This window comes from Papaver somniferum, chromosome 8 (assembly GCF_003573695.1).
Source record: "Papaver somniferum cultivar HN1 chromosome 8, ASM357369v1, whole genome shotgun sequence".
NCBI lineage: Eukaryota > Viridiplantae > Streptophyta > Magnoliopsida > Ranunculales > Papaveraceae > Papaver > Papaver somniferum.
Window position 1 is genome coordinate 142,317,938 of NC_039365.1, and position 16,271 is coordinate 142,334,208.

Sequence of the window (16,271 nt, forward strand, 5' to 3'; positions counted from 1 at the left end):
TTTAATATGTAATCAAAGTTTTAAGTTCTCAAAATCTCAACAAAAAAAAATAAATAAAAATAAAAGACTTTTCAAAATCTCAAAATAATTCAAACTAATATCACTGGTGTGTAGTTTTATCATTAAAAAAATTAATTTTGGACTAAATCATTTGAAAAAGAGAAGCCCGTTCATAATTTCGTAAATTAGGATTAACCAATACTAGGTTTAAGAGGGGAGTACTAAAGCGTCCAAAGCCCAACATATCTGGGATTAAAGTTAAATCCTGTTATTTTCTGTCTGTAACCGACGAATTAGGTATTTTTTATCGATCTCATTTCTGAATAACAGACGATTTAGTTTTGCTTAGAGAGTCCGAGTGATGGAAGAACCAAGAGTTAGGATTTCTCACGAACAATCATCCAGTAAAAAAATGATAAAACCCCTAAACCCTCATTTATCAGAGGATATCTGCCTTGCAATATTTCTCCGTTGCCCTTTAGAGGATATCTTTAAGTTCAAGTGTATATCAAAGGTATGGAATTCTAATCTTTCTAGCCCTAGTTTCATTTATACTTGGATTCAGTACAACTATTCTGATGATCTTCCATGGAATCTGCAAATATGAAAGTGAGTGTTCTATTGCACATTTGTATTCTCAATCTCGATTGATTTCAAATCATTCTTTTAGATTTCTAAATCCAGATAAAGAGACGGTAACGCCTTTATGTTCGAGTAATGGTTTAGTCTTATGTGCCAAGAGGATAAAATTTAAGTGGCATTATTATATTTGTAATCCACTCACCCAAAAATCATTTTTACTTCCTATACCAGAAGTACCTCATTTGAAAAGTGTAACCTGTTTCACATGCGAGATTTCTTCTGTATCCACAACATACATGGTTGTGCGTATACCCCTCCCAGATAAAAAGAGACATGACAGTTACAAATATCAAGTTCAAGTATATGCTTCTGGTTTTGAGAAATGGAAAGTCTTATCATATTCCTGCTGCTCAAGGTGTCAGTTGGGGACTAACTAACTATGACAGTCCTGTAGTTATGCAAGATGAAATGTTCTATTGGATGGAAAAGAGAGAGACAATCATAGCTTTCAGTGAAACTGGTGTTTCTGAACTTGATTTACCTGACTTTGCTTATAATGTTAGTAATTTAGTCCGCTGTCTTGGAGAATCCGAAGGAATGATCCTTTATGCTCATATTAAAAGACGAATTAAAAGAGAGACTTTAGTACTAAGTGTTTGGGAGCTCAGGGAGAAGAACTTTCTCTTGTTGCACAAAAATATTCCATTATGTGGTCTCTTTGCAAGAATGAACAGCAAATTGGATGGTATTTTATTGGACAAAGGTTGGGGTAACCGAATCCAGGTCAGTTTTAGTCCGGCAGACCGAAATGTTATTCTGATTGGTTGCGAAAACTATGTTTGGACGTACAACATAAACACCGAAGTATATTCTGAGCTCCGCCAACCTTGTTCCGCTACTGACAATTATTCAAGTAGGTGTCCACCTTTAGCATTGAAGGCAATGCCGACAATAGTTCCAACATGAGAGACGTTGCTCCAGCAGCTAAAGCGCCCATGTCCGATGCAACTAAATTTAGAGGAGAATTTGAGGAGAGATTGAAAGCTGTGTTGAAAGAAGTTGAAGAAGCACAAGGGAAAGTGATATTGTTTATTGATGAGATACATGTCGTGCTTGATTCTGGTAAGACGCAAGGATCAATGGATGCTACTAATTTGCTTAGCCAATGTTTGCTAGATGCCAGTTGAGAGTCGCTGGTGCAACTTCACTTGAAAAGTATATGAAATATGTGGAGAAAGATGCTGCTTCAGAAAGAAGGTTCAGCAGGTTTATTTTACTGAGCCTAGTATTCCTGATACTGTTAGTATATTGAGAGGATTTAAAAATAAATATGAAGAACATCACGGTGTTCGGATACAGGAGGACCATGCTCTTGTTATCGCTGCTCAGCTATCCAGTCAGCATATTACTGGTATCTTTCTTGCTCTTGCTGTGGCTTACTATCGGTATCAGTTACGTTGATTTGTGTAGACTAAGATTATACTGTTAATCCCAGCATGTGTGGTAATTTGTGTTGAATATCGGATATATCATCAGTCACATGGATTACTACTAAACCTCTTGGTGCTTCATGGTTGTTCTTCGGGATGTGCAGATTAGTAAATTTTGTCTTGCTGTCCTTATTGTTAGATAGCGGTGTCTGACTAGCTGCAATATTCTAGTTAGTTTGTGTATTGAATGGAAGATGTTGATTTCTGGTGTCTCTTTTGGGAGTTGTCTGCCTGACAAGGCAATTGATTTGGTTGATGAAGCATGTGCAAATGTAAGGGTTCAGCTTGGTATTGGTCAACCTGAGGAGATAGATGATATTGAGAGAAAGCGGATTCAAGTAGAAGTTGAACTTAATAGGTTTTCTCAATAGTGTTGTCTTGCTTTGTTATGCTCCCATTTTTTATGTTCGAAAGAAGTTGGATGATTTGAGAAACACCATTTTGCCACTGTTGGTGAGGTACAAGAAAGAGAAAGCTTTAATTTATGAATTTCGAAAACTTAGATGGAAAAGACAGGAAATAACAGTTGCGGTTGAAGTACCTAAAAATAAAGGGGATCTTGTTGGAGCTGCAGACTTGCAGTATGGGGTTCTTCAAGAAATAGAAGTTGCCTTAACCAATCTTAAAGGAAGCATTGGTGAAAACTCAATGCTTACGGAGGCAGTGAGACCTGAACAAATTGCAGAAGTAGTAAGCTGTTGGACCGGTATTCCATTTACGAGACTCGGGCAGAATGAAAAGAAAAGATCGATTGAGATTGGTGAGAGGTTGCACAAGAGGGTAGTTGGATAAGATCAAGCAGTATCTGCAGTGGCAGAGGCAATTTTAAGGTCTAGGCTGGGCCAGGTCAACCACAACAGCTGACAGGATCATTCCTCTTCTTGAGACCAAACTGGTGTTGGTAAGACTGAGCTAGTGAAAGCCCTTGCTGAACAGCTCTTTGATTATGAGAACCTTCTTATCAGAATAGATCTGTCTAAATACATGGAACAACTCTAGGTGTCTCGGTTGATTGGAGCTTCTCCTGGGTAAGTTGACAGCAACTGTTGTAATATTCTTTTTATAAGCACATCTATCTTTGAACTCTCATTGCTGAGGTGGTTGCGCATTTGTGTTGTATTTCAGATATGTGGGGCATGAAGAAGGTGGGCAGCTTACAGAAGTTGTAAGGAGGAGACCTTACAGTGTTATATTGTTTCATGATGTTGAGAAGGCTCATACTTCAGTTTTCAACACCCTCCTCTAAGTTCTTGACTGATGGCCAAGGACGCACAGTCGACTTTAACGATTCAGTTATCATCATGACCACAAACCTTGGAGCCGAACACTGGACTTATGGGCAATGTACAATGCAGACAGCAAGAGAAAGAGGGTGATGCAAGAGGTAGGAACGATTTGTACTGCTGCGTCACTTCCTTTTTGTGGTGAATCTGGTGATTTCGGAATCTTATCACTGAGTGAACATTTTTCTGTTGATGCATGAAGGTAAAAAAGCACTTCAGGGGCCAGAGCTGCTTAATCGACTTAACAAAATTGTCTTCGGCAATCCCCTTTCACGTGATCAATTGAGGAAAGTAGCCAGATTTCAGATGAGAGACGTGGCTTCTTTGCCTTAGAAGAGAATTGCATTAGCTGTGTCAGATGCTGCATTGGATTTGGATGTTGTACTGACCGAAAGCTACGGTCTGGTATGTGATCTATTCAGTAGTGTGCTTTTGTGTCTTGGTCACGGGAGCTTGTTTCTTCAACCTGAGTTATCCAATTGTCCTGATAACATAGTTTATTCAACTTGAGTGATGGTCTTGATGATATGTGATGTTATGTATGCACAGATAATGCATCTTAAACTTATACTCGTGGATATATAATGTGTCGTAGGTTTAGGATTATGATTATGAGTCTGGGTTATGGAAACAGCAAAAGTTTCTGCAAGGTTATACCTCGGGCAAAGTATTCCTGCTATTGCTTACAATCGTTTTTCTTCTTTTAACAGGTTTATGGTGCTAGAGCAATCAGGAGGTGGCTAGAGAAGTGGTGACAGAGTTGTCAAAGATGCTTGTTAAAGAGGGGATTGATGAGAACTCTCCTGTGTATACTAATGCAAGTACAGATGGAAATAAATGTTCTTATCAAGTGCATCATACAGTGTAATAAAATATTGACAAAAATAAAATGCTTCTCTTTTTATTATGGGAATTTTGATATAGTGACCCAGTTTTGAATTAGGGTAAAAAAAGTGCCCCCGCTTTTTTCCACTTTTCTAAACTGCTCCGTTTTTTCAAATGATGTTTTCCATCCCGTTAAATGTAAGGTGGCGGTTATCTCACATGTTAAAAAATCATATTTACCCCTAAATTATGTCGTGAATTATGAACCCTAATCATGAACCGTAACCCTGAACCATGAACCCTAAACCCCTAACCCTGAACTATATTGTGAACCCTGAACCATGAACAATGAAGTCTGAACTATGAACGCTAAACCCCGAACCCTGAACTATATCGTGAACCCTGAACCATGAACTTTTAACCCTGAACCTTAAACCCTGAATCCCGAACCCTAAATCCATGAATCGAGCTCAACGAACCTGAAAAAATGAAGTAGAAGATAAACGTGACAAATAAAGGGTAAATAAGTAAAAAAATTGGATGGAAAACTAAATTAGATGGGAAAGTTAACAGTGGGGGCATTTTAAAAGTTGAAAAAAACGGGACAATTTATTAAACCGAAATTGAAAGTCGGGCAGTTTATCAATATTCCCTTTTATTATTGCCAATCAAGAAACATCTCACGGCTTAGATATACGCTTCCTCTTTGACTTTTAGGTACAGCTCTTGTCTTCCTCCAGTGGTCCTATAAATGTCTTCAGATTTTCTTTTCCTAGTGCTTGCATTGAGACGAAGCTGTTGACATGTAATAATGGTGTTCGCCATATCCCTATGTGTACATCTCCAAATCTCTGTTGAAATTGTTGTCTGTCCTACTGAATCTGTCCACTATAATCAACTATAAATGCACCCCCTTTATTCTTAATGAAAATTAGTTATGAAGTCGGATCATGAATTCAATTGCGAACTAAAACAAGAAGCGTACCACCAAGTTAGATGGCGACGACAAATAGTATGTTTAAAAGGATGTTTCCGCAACCTTATTGGAAAGATTATTCTAGTCCGAGTGTCCGACTAGAACTGATATTGCAAGACTGTTCTTAGTCCAACAGATTCAAATTAATGAGACTATTTTAGTTTGAGTCACACTAGGGAACTCAACTACGGCAAAGGGGAAGTTCCTCGAGATGAAGGACGGGAAAAGTCCTATCTCAGACGGTTTACTAGTTCAATCTCAGGACTCATTTTAATCCAAACATCACATGCCATCAGATGTGGTCACCATCATAGGGATACTAGTGAGACTATATTTTAGTCCACCTCACATAAATGATTTTTCATATGCCTTCCAGCATTTTGCTTCTCTTTGTGAATAACTAAAAATTATTGTTTGTCAAACTTGATTATAGGAAGTTGAGTTGTTCATATATAAGAGACTGAATCTGTTAATTGTTGATAGCATTAGAGATCTAATTCGTGATTTATTCTGAAAAGGTGTTAGTGAGACAGATTATGATCTACTCCGTGGGAGCATAAGTATTTCAGCTGTGGTAGTTTTGTCAATTTGGTTCATATATACTTTTAATTTGGTTATCTGCATTTTTTTTTAAGCATGGATTTTATTAATTACTTAACAGGCTATTACACTACGGTATATAATACCCAAAAATTCATCTGTTACATTTGAAACGATATGCCATGAATCTAAATTAGCAAAACAGTGGAGCAGAACGTGGGCAGCGGTCTTCGAATCAGAATTGCATCGGGGGAAAATCAGGTGTGTTTTTTCTTTCTGAAACCAAATCACAAAGACATTTTATTAAAAAATTATTATCGGCAGAATTCCTTAATATCCATCTAGTAGATTCAAAAGGCAAAGCTGGAGGTTGGCTTTAGCTTGTGGATGGGTTTCACTTGGAGATAGTAGTTCATTGGACTGTCAATATAAACCTAGAAAATTAAAAAAAAAAATCATGGCATTTTTTTACAGGAAATCTCTGGTAAAGTAATGCATGGCATGGGTAGTCATAGGTGACTTTAACCATGTTCACGAACAATCAGAGAAAAAGGAGTCGTGCCTAGAGCTGCACAAGACCCGGTCCAGACCCGGTGACCCGCTCCAAACCCATAATTCCCGGACCTGTACCGACCCAGACCCGGAGTAGCCAGTACAGGTACCGGTTCTGAATGTTGATACCCGGAACAGACCGGTACAGGTATTGGTTCTGGCCTATTCCCGATCTGTACCGGACCGAAATACCCGGTAAATTAGAGCCATTGATATTTTTTAGGATATTACATCCTAGCCATCCCTTGTAGGTTTAGTCTCATCTTCAAACATAGGGTATATCATTTTATTTTTTTTCGTTTTTCCCGATCTGAACTCCTCCTTCACTGAAGAGTCTGAAGAAGAGAACAAGAACAAGTGAACAACATGCACCATAGATCGTGAAATTTCTTTGTTCATACGTATCAATTTTCACCCCCCACAGATTCAAGGTTAGTCCTGGACTCCTGGCTTGAATCTCAATTTTTTTTCTCTTTTTTTTTCTCAATTTAGAAATTTGCTTTCCTTGTTTTTCTTCTGAATCTTCTTGGGTTCTTGTTTACTGATTCTTCTACAAAGTAAACAAAGATTCTTAATAAGCTTAACGAATAAGGTGACGCACTGACGCAGTGACGCTGATGCTGTTGTTTGAGTTCTGAAAGAAGTAGAAAAGGGTAAGATTATTTAGGTTTCTGAATTGATTGATTTCTTTCCTTGAAGTTGATTTGTGCTGATAGATTAAAGATGAGTCTTCTGTAAATTTTTAGTTAGAGTTTTGCATGAGGTTTAATTTTTGAGTTTGTAGAAAGTTAGGGTTTTCCCCTGTTTTTCCCAAAAACCCAAAAATTAGGGTTCGTATGAATAAGGGTGACTGTTTTGGAATCCACAGATGAAGAAGATGAATTGGTTAGGATTGAATTTGGGTTGATAGTTTAAGGTTCTGCATAGGAGAATTAGAAACTAGGGTTTTAGGTTGTATTTAAGAATTAATTGGATTGTTTTGGGAGGAAGATGAATTGGGTGTTGCTGTTGGTGTTCTTATGTAGAAATAGATCTAGTATTGGTAAATACAATTGATAAAGTTGTTCTGTTGATATGGATTTGGGTGGTGAATGATTTGGATTCAGTTGAAGGGGTTTGTATGAATTAGTCTTTGTAATTAGGTTTGGATAGAACTTAGGTTTGGATTGAACATATTAGCAAATATTACCATTCAAAATCAAAATATAGAATCATGAGAAATCAGTGTGTAGAACCTAATGTTTGTTTGGCGTTTGATCACTGACAGTAGACTTAATGTTGTAATGTTTCTCATATAGTTTCTTGTAAGATGCTTTGATTGAAAACCTTTCTCGTTTCTCTATCTTGTTGTCTTGTTAATTACCTGCACTGAATCACTGATATGTTGCAGCCTTGTAGGCCTTTGAGGTGCTAAATGGGGAAGCGCAAAGCACCAGATGATTCCAATGATGCTGATGGCATTGCTCCTGTTAGTGTAAGACCATAATAAACTTTTTTTTTTCTTTTTTCTTTCACTTTTGTCGAGAACATCAACTGGTGGCATTAATTTGTAGATGAGTTGGTGAAATCATGTCGTATTTTGATGTAAACAGTAATGTGATGTATTAAAATACCAAAAACACATGTGCATGGGTGTACTGTACAATATCCATATTCTTTTAGGGTCCACTTTGCTACATTATTATCATTGCAGAAATGTCAAAGATTATTCTTTTTGGGTCCACTGTGCTATGCGTGAATGCAGTATCATACGGCACAATGAAACATTGAGCATTAGAATTTCTCACACAAGAGAACTAAGGGTCATAATGCTTCCTAATCCCAGTGTTTCTTAACTGAATTGCTTACAATTATTGTTGACCAATGTCTGCTCCCTGAGTCATTGCAGAAATGTTTATTATTGCTTAATATTTATGACCAATGCCTATTTTATTACTGCTTATTTTTAATGTTTTATTATTGTTTAATATTTGTTAGATGACATTGAATCATTGACAGTTTAATGTTTAATGCACTTAGAACACCTGACCAATGTCTGCTATTACTGTTTAATGTTTGTTAGATGACTACTCCAAATACAAGTACAACTATTGGAGCAGAAGTTGGATCATCCTCTCAAGCTTCATCTCACACAAATGAAGCTGAAACTACACCAACAAGTACAACTGAAGTTAGTGCAAGCAAAAAGAAGTATGGCAAAGTGAGATCTGGAGTTTGGTTGGAGATGACAAGGGTAAGTGACACTCAAGCTCAATGTCATCATTGCAAGGGATTATATGCTGCTGACAATGATGTACATGGCACTTCTGGATTACGGAAGCATTTGAATAGATGTGCAAAGAATCCTAACAAGAAGGTAGAAAAAGGACAACAAACTCTGTTGATGCCACCCCCAAAGCCAGGTGAAGATGGTAAACTTGTGTCATGTACTTACAGTTATGATAGGTTAAGAAGGGCTCTTGTTGAGTGGATAATTAAGGATGAAATAGCTTTTAGAGCAGTAGAAGGGTCAGGCTTGTGGCAATGATGCAGGTGGCAGAGCCTAGGTTCAAGGTTCCAGGGCGTATGACAATTTATAGGGATGTTTTGAAGCTCTATATAGAAGAGAAGAATAACCTAAAAACTTATTTCTTGACATCTAAGCAGAGGGTATCTTTGACAACAGACACATGGACATCACCAAATAATTATAATTATATTTGTGTAACCGTTCACTATGTTGATCAGAACTGGAAACTACAAAAGAGAATACTCATGTTTTGTCAAGTTGAAGGTCATACTGGTAATGCAATTGGTGAGAAGCTGGTGGATTGTTTGAAGGATTGGGGTCTACAAGATGTATTTGGTGTCACTCTAGACAATGTCAGCGCCAACAAAGTAGCTATTGATCATTTGAAGAATGTTGTCATTGACTGGACAAGATCACCAATTAGAGCCAAATATTTACATGTAAGTCCATGTTCTTGCTCTTGTCAAATATTTATTTTTTTGCTGCATTTTTAAGCATTGAATTTGACAGTATACTTTTTGTTTTGTTCTTTCTCTAGGTGAGGTGTGCAGCCCATGTTCTTGCTCTTGTCATAAAAGATGCAGTAAGGCTCTTTAATGTATCAGTTAGAAGAATAAGGTCAGTTGTAAAATACGTTCTTAGTTCTCCTTCTAGGCACGAAAAATTTAAACAATGTGCTTCTCTAGCAAAGGTAGATTGTAAGAAATCTCTGATTTTAGATGTGTATACTAGATGGAATAGCACTTACTTGATGTTAGATGCTGCTGAAAAATATGAAAAAGTTTTTGCAATGTTAGCACAGATTGATAAGGACTTTCAACAGAGGTTTATCTTTGAGCAAGAAAAAGAATCTGTTTTACCTACTGATGCTGATATTGAAGAAGCTATAGCTAGTAATGTTTTCATAGAAGACGTGTTTGAGGATATGGAAGAAGAGGAAGAGGTTGAGGTTATGGAAGATGAGGTTGAGGAGTTGGATCCAACAAGCAAGATCAAGGCAAAGCAGAATAAGAAGAAAAAGATTCCTCGTCAACATGCTCCTTATCAAGAAGATTGGAAATATGCTAGAGGTCTTGTGAAGTGTCTAAAGGTATTCTTCGATGCTACTGTCAACTTTTCTGCATCTATACAAGTCACTACTCATATGTTCTTATGGCAATTGTTACTCATAAATGAACAATTAGTAGAATTTAGAAACAATGTAGCATCAGATCCTTTTATTGCTCGTATGTCTCGTCTAATGTGTGCTAAGTACCATAAGTATTGGGGTGTGTATGAATCAATGAATTCTGTAATGTTTATTGCTCATCTGTTAGATCCAAGAGAGAAACAAAAGGGTTTGGAATTTACTCTTAATTGTTTGTATGAGAATAATACATGGGAGGTTCAAAGAGTTATGAGAAAGGTGAAATTAGAATTTGAGGAACTCTTTGAAGATTATAAGTCCTTGTATTCAGTTCATGAGGAGGGGTCAAGTAGTGATGCTCATACTGTTGCTTATCCAGTTAGTGTGCAATCTGTTGGTCTGTTTGCTAGAATTCAATCAAGGAGGAAACAACATTGGGACACCCCAAGTTGTGTTGAAGAGGCAAGAACAACTGAGCTCGACAGGTATTTGACAGATGTGATTGAAGGTGGAATGCGTGAAATAGGTCAACCTGACCATTTTGACATATTGGCTTGGTGGCAGGCTAATGCAAGCAGGTATAAGATACTTTCATACATGGCAAGAGATATATTAGCCATGCCTGTGTCTTCAGTGGCCTCTGAATCAGCTTTTAGCACCGGGAAGCGCGTGCTGACTCCATGGAGAGCTTCTATGTCTACAAGGACAGTCGAAGCATTGCTCTGTACACAAAGCTTTCTTCAAAAGCCCATTGCTCTTGATCTTCTATGTGACTATATACCTGATGATGCTGTTGAAGATGAGGCAGGTAATATATTAGGTTTTCTTCTATTTAATAGAACTTACTTTTCATGTTTTCTTGTATTGCTTGCTTACTTTCTTGTTTTACTTTTTTGTTCCATGTTGCAGCCATATGGGATTCTCTGCTAAAAGAAGCTTGATGTAAACTCCGTGTCAGTGACTCAGTGCAGCCAGTGCCAATTGTTCGAGAAGTCCCCCATCCTTTGCAAGGATTTCTTTTCATTTCTTGTCGCAGACTTATGGAAATGTTGTTTTTAGTACTATGTTTTAATGTTGAACTTTGAACTTAAAGTGTGATACACTTATTATTCTGTGATGTTTTAAACCTTTGTTATTTTGAACTTTGTAATGTTGAACTTAGTCTTAGACTCTTAGTCTTAGGTTGTTACTTTACTGTGTGTGTTAAAATTCAGGTAAAAAACCGGTACCGGAGTGGAACCGGACCGGTCTTACCGGGACAGGTACAAGTCCAGGTCCAGGTACAGGTACAGGTCCTCAAATTGAAGAACCGGTCAACTCCGTGTACAGGTACCGGTTCCCACAAAAACCCGGTCCGAACCGGCCCATGTGCAGCTCTAGTCGTGCCTTTCTACAATTTGGAAGCTGAGCCTTTCAAAAAACTATTGGCAAGAGCAGGGCTTTTTGACTTGGGATATAGAGGTAGTAATTTTAACTGAAACCGGAACAAGATTGTTACTTCCATTGAAACTACGGATTAAACCCAGGTTGCATGAAAATATTCAGTCATGGTGTGCTCAAGCTTGCTGAAAGATGGTCTCAATCGGGAAAGACACCAATTGAATTCCACAACAGACGCCAATTGAATTCCACAACATGTCATTGAATTCCACAACATGTCATTGAACCCTGGACCCAATTTTTGAGCAAACCCAGTTCCAGAATTCTAGATCCCAACCCCAATTTAACAATAATGTTAACCTAAAATGTACTATAGTCCCTGGATTTATCAAGATATCCGTCCAATCTACATGAACATTGGAACAGAATTAACTGACAAGTCTCGGCACTTACCCTGAGGGGCAATTTTGAACTGAACTAATAGAAACTAGCAATAACCATGTCATATATGAGCTAACCAAAAAAATTTCAAACACGAAATAAACGGAACGGTAGTATTTGAAGTACAAACTGCATTAACATAACTTATGCAATGTCTAAGCAAAATTAAGAAGTCTATCTCCTGGACAATGTCAATCAACCAAGAAGAGATCTTCGAAATACTCTACCACTAAAGACTATTTCTGCAACTGTGTTTGGCATAAACAGGCTCTACTTCTTCTCCTCCTTCTCTGCCTCAGCTGCTCTCTTCAACCTCTTTCCCATGTGTCGCTTGTTGGTACGTTCCAAACGAAGCTTCTGGTAAGCTTTGACAGACTTCATCTCGTTTGTCACCTTCACAAGCTCAATTTCTGGCCTCTCACGGGTGATGGGCATGAAGTCACCAGTTACCTGAGTAGCTGATGCCAACTCCTCAGCAGTTGAGTCGCCGTTCTGAAAAAAAGAACATATATTTCATATTTGGCACACTACTCGTTGACACACTACTTACGACAGTGCAAACAAACAAAGTTCAAAAAAATCACAAAGTACTGCTCATATGGAGGTCACATGCATATATGTTTCCTAGTTTAAGAGTGAAATTCTAACAGAGATCAGAACACTTCAGTATTGAAGCAAAAGGTATACATCAGCATGAATACAAATGATTTTTGGTTGAAAAGCAAAACCATGGAATGTAGCAGAACTATTAACATAATTGTAATCAGATATACAATAGACAAGGGAAAAAAGTAAGAGAAAAATAGAACAAACAAATAGAGATAGAGAAGTTTTATACCTTAGGCTTGCCTGCACGCCTTGGGAAGACAACCAGTTTGGCCTTGTATGTCTTAAGACGCTGAACATTGGTTTGGAGCCCTTCCAATGACTTGTTTCTACGCCTGTGGTCCACGGCAATACCAATAGTAGGAGCAAGCTTTTTGGGAATTCCAGCACCCTGTGAAAGCAAAGATAGAGAATTAGATACGTAAACAGATGTATTATAGAGGATATTTTCAAACAAAAACATAGTCAACTTTCTCACTATAGTTTCGTAAACCCTTCAGAAACTCGCATATATCTAACCTAAAATCTGAATATGGATAGGACATCTTATAGAAACATATTTGATATTTTGACTCTTTGTAACCAGTTTAAGTTATAATTTCCGTGCACTGACAGAAAATAAAGAGCACACGAAACATCTAGCAATAGCGAAAATGCAATGCCCAAAAACTCTAAGACTATAACTGATCATGGTATCTAAGGTATACTTAACCAAAGGTCAAGAAACTATGAACTAAGCATAATTATTAAAATAAAAAGTTATAAGTAGTTGAAGCTTTAAACTCAAACCTTAAGTTCTTCTAGAGAGAAACCCCTGCCTGCCCTAACTTTCATGTTGTACTTGAGGGTTTGCCCATGAACAATAGGACGAAGAGGTCCTGATGTTGGCCTAGGGAAAACTTTCACAGCTTTCTTTTGACGAGCTGCACATATAAACAATAGAATACAGATTTAAAACACATATGATTTTATCATTTCATTAGAAAGTATTTAATTGCAAATCTCATACATACCAACACGTCTCCTGGTTTTGCGAGCAGGTTGGTTAAACCATGTCTTCACGTAGTTTTGCCAATGCTTCTTGAAGTGACCATTGGGGATAACATTGTTATGCTTCACCATTTCTTCTTACCTACAAATCAACAAAAATCTCAGCCACTGAAATAACCAGAAAACCAAAGAAAGATCAAACAAAAGAACAATACCAGCTACTACTTGATTGATAACATCATTTTAAAAAGTTAAACTAGCTCATAAAATAGTTAGCACTGAGATTTATTTCTTAATAGTAATATTCAACCACAAGTTATTATACGATTAAACCCTAATCACAAACAGCCTCCAGAAAAATAAAGAGAAAGACCCATAAAAAAAAACTAGTACAAACCCTAATAACATAGTTGAATCAAGTACAGAACTTCTCATCAGATCTATTCATAACCAGGTTTACAGTCGGAAACCATGAATCTTCCATTTCTACCTTAATATACAGAAATAGGAAGCCTTAAAATCAAATGACTGCCGCTTTCCGAAACCCTAATACTTCTATGCGAAACTTGAGAAAAAAACAGTACTAAAAATACATTTTAGATGACAACAGATTGAAGCCATAATCAAGATCCCGAAGGAAGAAGAAGAAAATAGAAATCTGAAGTTCATATTACCTTTGAGGAGATGGATGTAATACGGGGTTCTCTTGAGAATACTCTTGGTGTCTGCCTCCTTCAGAGACCGAATCACTTAGGGTTTAGGAATTTATAGGATATCGCATTGGGCTTTATCTGTCTATTATTTTCTTAGTGAACCCTAAAGGGTAGTAATATTTTAAGTATACAACTGTAATTATGCATACATTAACTTTTACTCCACTTTGTGGTGATTGTGTGACTCCCACGCTTGGAAAAGGGTCTTGTTGTGAGACCTCCACAAAAAAAAACAGCTAATTTCCATGCTGGGTGGAATCCGTTGCCCCGGTAATTCTTACACTATATCACAATTTCAGGATTAATCTTCGTATAAAATCCAAATGACAACGAATTTAAAGCTGATATATATTTTGAACAAAGTTTCGCAGTTCTATTAAATATTAGTGGATTTTATATGCCAATGTTTCGATTGTTGGTTTTCAAAGTGGCAGATGGCGGTGTTATATGCCTATGATTGTGCTCAATTTTGGTACGACTGTATAGTTTTCTAAAAAGAACATATTATCAAATTTATTATCGTGTGTCCTTCACAAAAAAATTGTCATTGGAATGGTGGGAAAGTGTAAGAATAATCATGTCGACGGATCCTTCAAGAAAGTAAACCTTTTATTCTTTGTACTAAATTTGTGGTGAATTTTCAAAGTAAAAGAGCTGCAACTCATGAGGAAAATGGTTTCAATACGTTAAAGCAGATTCTCAATGATAAATTTGTCCAGTTTGAATGTTGTAAGTGTATCACTGATGATAACCCCAACCAGTTTGTTTCATATATATTTACAATTCTCAAGATGTCTTCCATCTTATTCTTATCCGGAGTTAATTTTTCGTGTGTTGTTCTACCCAATCCTGAGCATGGTCATATGATATTTGATCGAGGTAAAGAGATCATAGTCAGTAAGATGTGTTCTTATTGTGCTAAGAGAAATTTTAGATTTTGTATTAAGATGTTTGCTTCTTGTTTGGCTATTCCAATGGAGAACTGTGACGATGAATGTTTTTACGGGCTTACTCTTCAACATTGGTACCAATTAGAGTCCTTGTTTATATATTCAAGAGATTTTTTAATCGTCAAGCAAGGTGACAGTGGTGATACCAGGAAGTTGTTTGTTACATTATTAAAACAAGGTGTTTTCTCATGGGCTAAATCAGTGCTTAGAATGTCAAGGGAAACTGAGAATAGGCTTTCACAGGAATTATTTGAGCAAATTTTGGTTAGAAAGGTCAGTTTTCCAACTCATATGGAAGAGGTTCAAATAGGTTTGTTTTCAGCGATTTCAAATTCAATTCAACATTTACTGAACTGCACAAGCATGAGTGTTGGTGAGATATTTCTTATATGTGCAAGAAGTGATAAATGCTTCTGGGATAGCCTGGTTGTTGTTAAAACATTATTTGATCGAAGGAGGTTGTTTGAATCTATCAGGAGGTATTCTTATCACCATATAAGCAGTACTCATTTCAGTTCTGGTACACTTATTTTTAGTTTGATTGTACTTGATGGCTTGATTTTCATGGATACTTGTGATGGAAAAAATTTTTATGAGCAAAAATTGGAAGTTGGCTACCCTTTAGACTTGCCATTTGAGCGCTCGAATGTGTCTGAGATTGTTAAAAGTGGTGAAACTCGTGATGTGTTCCAGTTTTTTGATAAAATACCTCAATAAGTTAGTGTTTACTGAGATAAAGTTATTTTTGATGTGACAAATGAAAGTGAGTCCAGAAATGCAGGGAGTTTGAGTAGTGAAGATTGTTCATATTGTGGCATGGATTATGCTGGAAGGATGTTGGATCAAAGAAGATGGTTAGGAACTAATTATGGGTTGGTCCATATGGTTATAGGTGGTGGTGTAGTGGATACAACTACAACTTTTTGTGAAGACTCCTCGAAGCTGTCAGGGATATGGTAACCCATTCATGGTTGTTCTAGCAAAGTTGTTGGTTATTGCAAAACTGATATATGGTGTATTCGAAATGCCTGAGGGTGTAATGATGAATTTGAGCAGTGTAGAAGATGTTATTCTCTTGCAACAGATACAGGGATTCTCTCATGCTATAGAAGTTACAATTTTCATGGTAACTATCTTGGTAACTCAAATAAGCAGTCTTATAAAGGCATTCAGAGTTATCTGTGAAGAAGAGTGCATTACAGGTTTGGGTCTTGAGGATTGTTCATTTGATGAAGTTCTAGCAAACTCTTCCATAGCCTTGCAGTACTTCTGGAGGTATAAGAGCGATATCTTTGATAGGCACACACT

The 16,271-nt window shown here is 37.1% G+C and overlaps 2 protein-coding genes and 1 pseudogene across 5 annotated transcripts; 2 read left to right on the forward strand and 1 right to left on the reverse strand.

The window, feature by feature from the left end:
- Nucleotides 1-1,517: 1,517 nt before the first annotated feature.
- Nucleotides 1,518-4,278, forward strand: LOC113303266 (annotated as a pseudogene).
- A 2,013-nt stretch (nucleotides 4,279-6,291) lies between these two features.
- On the forward strand, nucleotides 6,292-11,058 carry LOC113303563. Of its 4 annotated transcripts, none has more exons than XM_026552602.1 (5): nucleotides 6,292-6,679; nucleotides 6,807-6,901; nucleotides 7,639-7,722; nucleotides 8,311-8,617; nucleotides 10,884-11,058. In XM_026552602.1, exons 3-5 carry the CDS (start codon nucleotides 7,663-7,665, stop codon nucleotides 10,940-10,942), a joined length of 426 nt encoding a protein of 141 aa, XP_026408387.1. In that variant the 5' UTR covers nucleotides 6,292-6,679; nucleotides 6,807-6,901; nucleotides 7,639-7,662; the 3' UTR covers nucleotides 10,943-11,058. The 4 variants fall into 4 exon arrangements, with proteins under 4 accessions (XP_026408387.1, XP_026408388.1, XP_026408389.1 ...); XM_026552603.1 differs by having other exon boundaries at nucleotides 7,647-7,722; nucleotides 8,311-8,616; nucleotides 10,883-11,058; XM_026552604.1 differs by having other exon boundaries at nucleotides 6,858-6,901; nucleotides 8,311-8,616; nucleotides 10,883-11,058.
- Nucleotides 11,059-11,741: 683 nt separating this feature from the next.
- Nucleotides 11,742-14,091, reverse strand: LOC113303268 (60S ribosomal protein L13-1). Its single transcript, XM_026552293.1, has 5 exons — nucleotides 13,975-14,091; nucleotides 13,324-13,442; nucleotides 13,100-13,233; nucleotides 12,543-12,701; nucleotides 11,742-12,196 (listed from the first exon to the last, which is right to left on the reverse strand). The coding sequence occupies exons 2-5, from the start codon at nucleotides 13,430-13,432 to the stop codon at nucleotides 11,975-11,977; spliced, it is 624 nt and encodes a 207-aa protein (XP_026408078.1). The 5' UTR covers nucleotides 13,433-13,442; nucleotides 13,975-14,091; the 3' UTR covers nucleotides 11,742-11,974.
- Between the last annotated feature and the right edge of the window lie 2,180 nt (nucleotides 14,092-16,271).

Excerpts from the sequence above, each read along its gene's own strand:
- LOC113303563 (XM_026552602.1), top strand. The coding sequence starts at position 7,663 with ATGGGGAAGCGCAAAGCACCAGATGATTCCAATGATGCTGATGGCATT. Across the intron at positions 7,723-8,310 it reads ATGGCATTGCTCCTGTTAGT|ATGACTACTCCAAATACAAG; the intron begins GTAAGACCATAA and ends AATGTTTGTTAG. Across the intron at positions 8,618-10,883 it reads CAAGAAGGTAGAAAAAGGAC|TCCTTTGCAAGGATTTCTTT; the intron begins AACAAACTCTGT and ends AGAAGTCCCCCA.
- LOC113303268 (XM_026552293.1), bottom strand. The coding sequence starts at position 13,432 with ATGGTGAAGCATAACAATGTTATCCCCAATGGTCACTTCAAGAAGCAT. Across the intron at positions 13,234-13,323 it reads CAAAACCAGGAGACGTGTTG|CTCGTCAAAAGAAAGCTGTG; the intron begins GTATGTATGAGA and ends TTATATGTGCAG. Across the intron at positions 12,197-12,542 it reads GGCGTGCAGGCAAGCCTAAG|AACGGCGACTCAACTGCTGA; the intron begins GTATAAAACTTC and ends TCTTTTTTTCAG.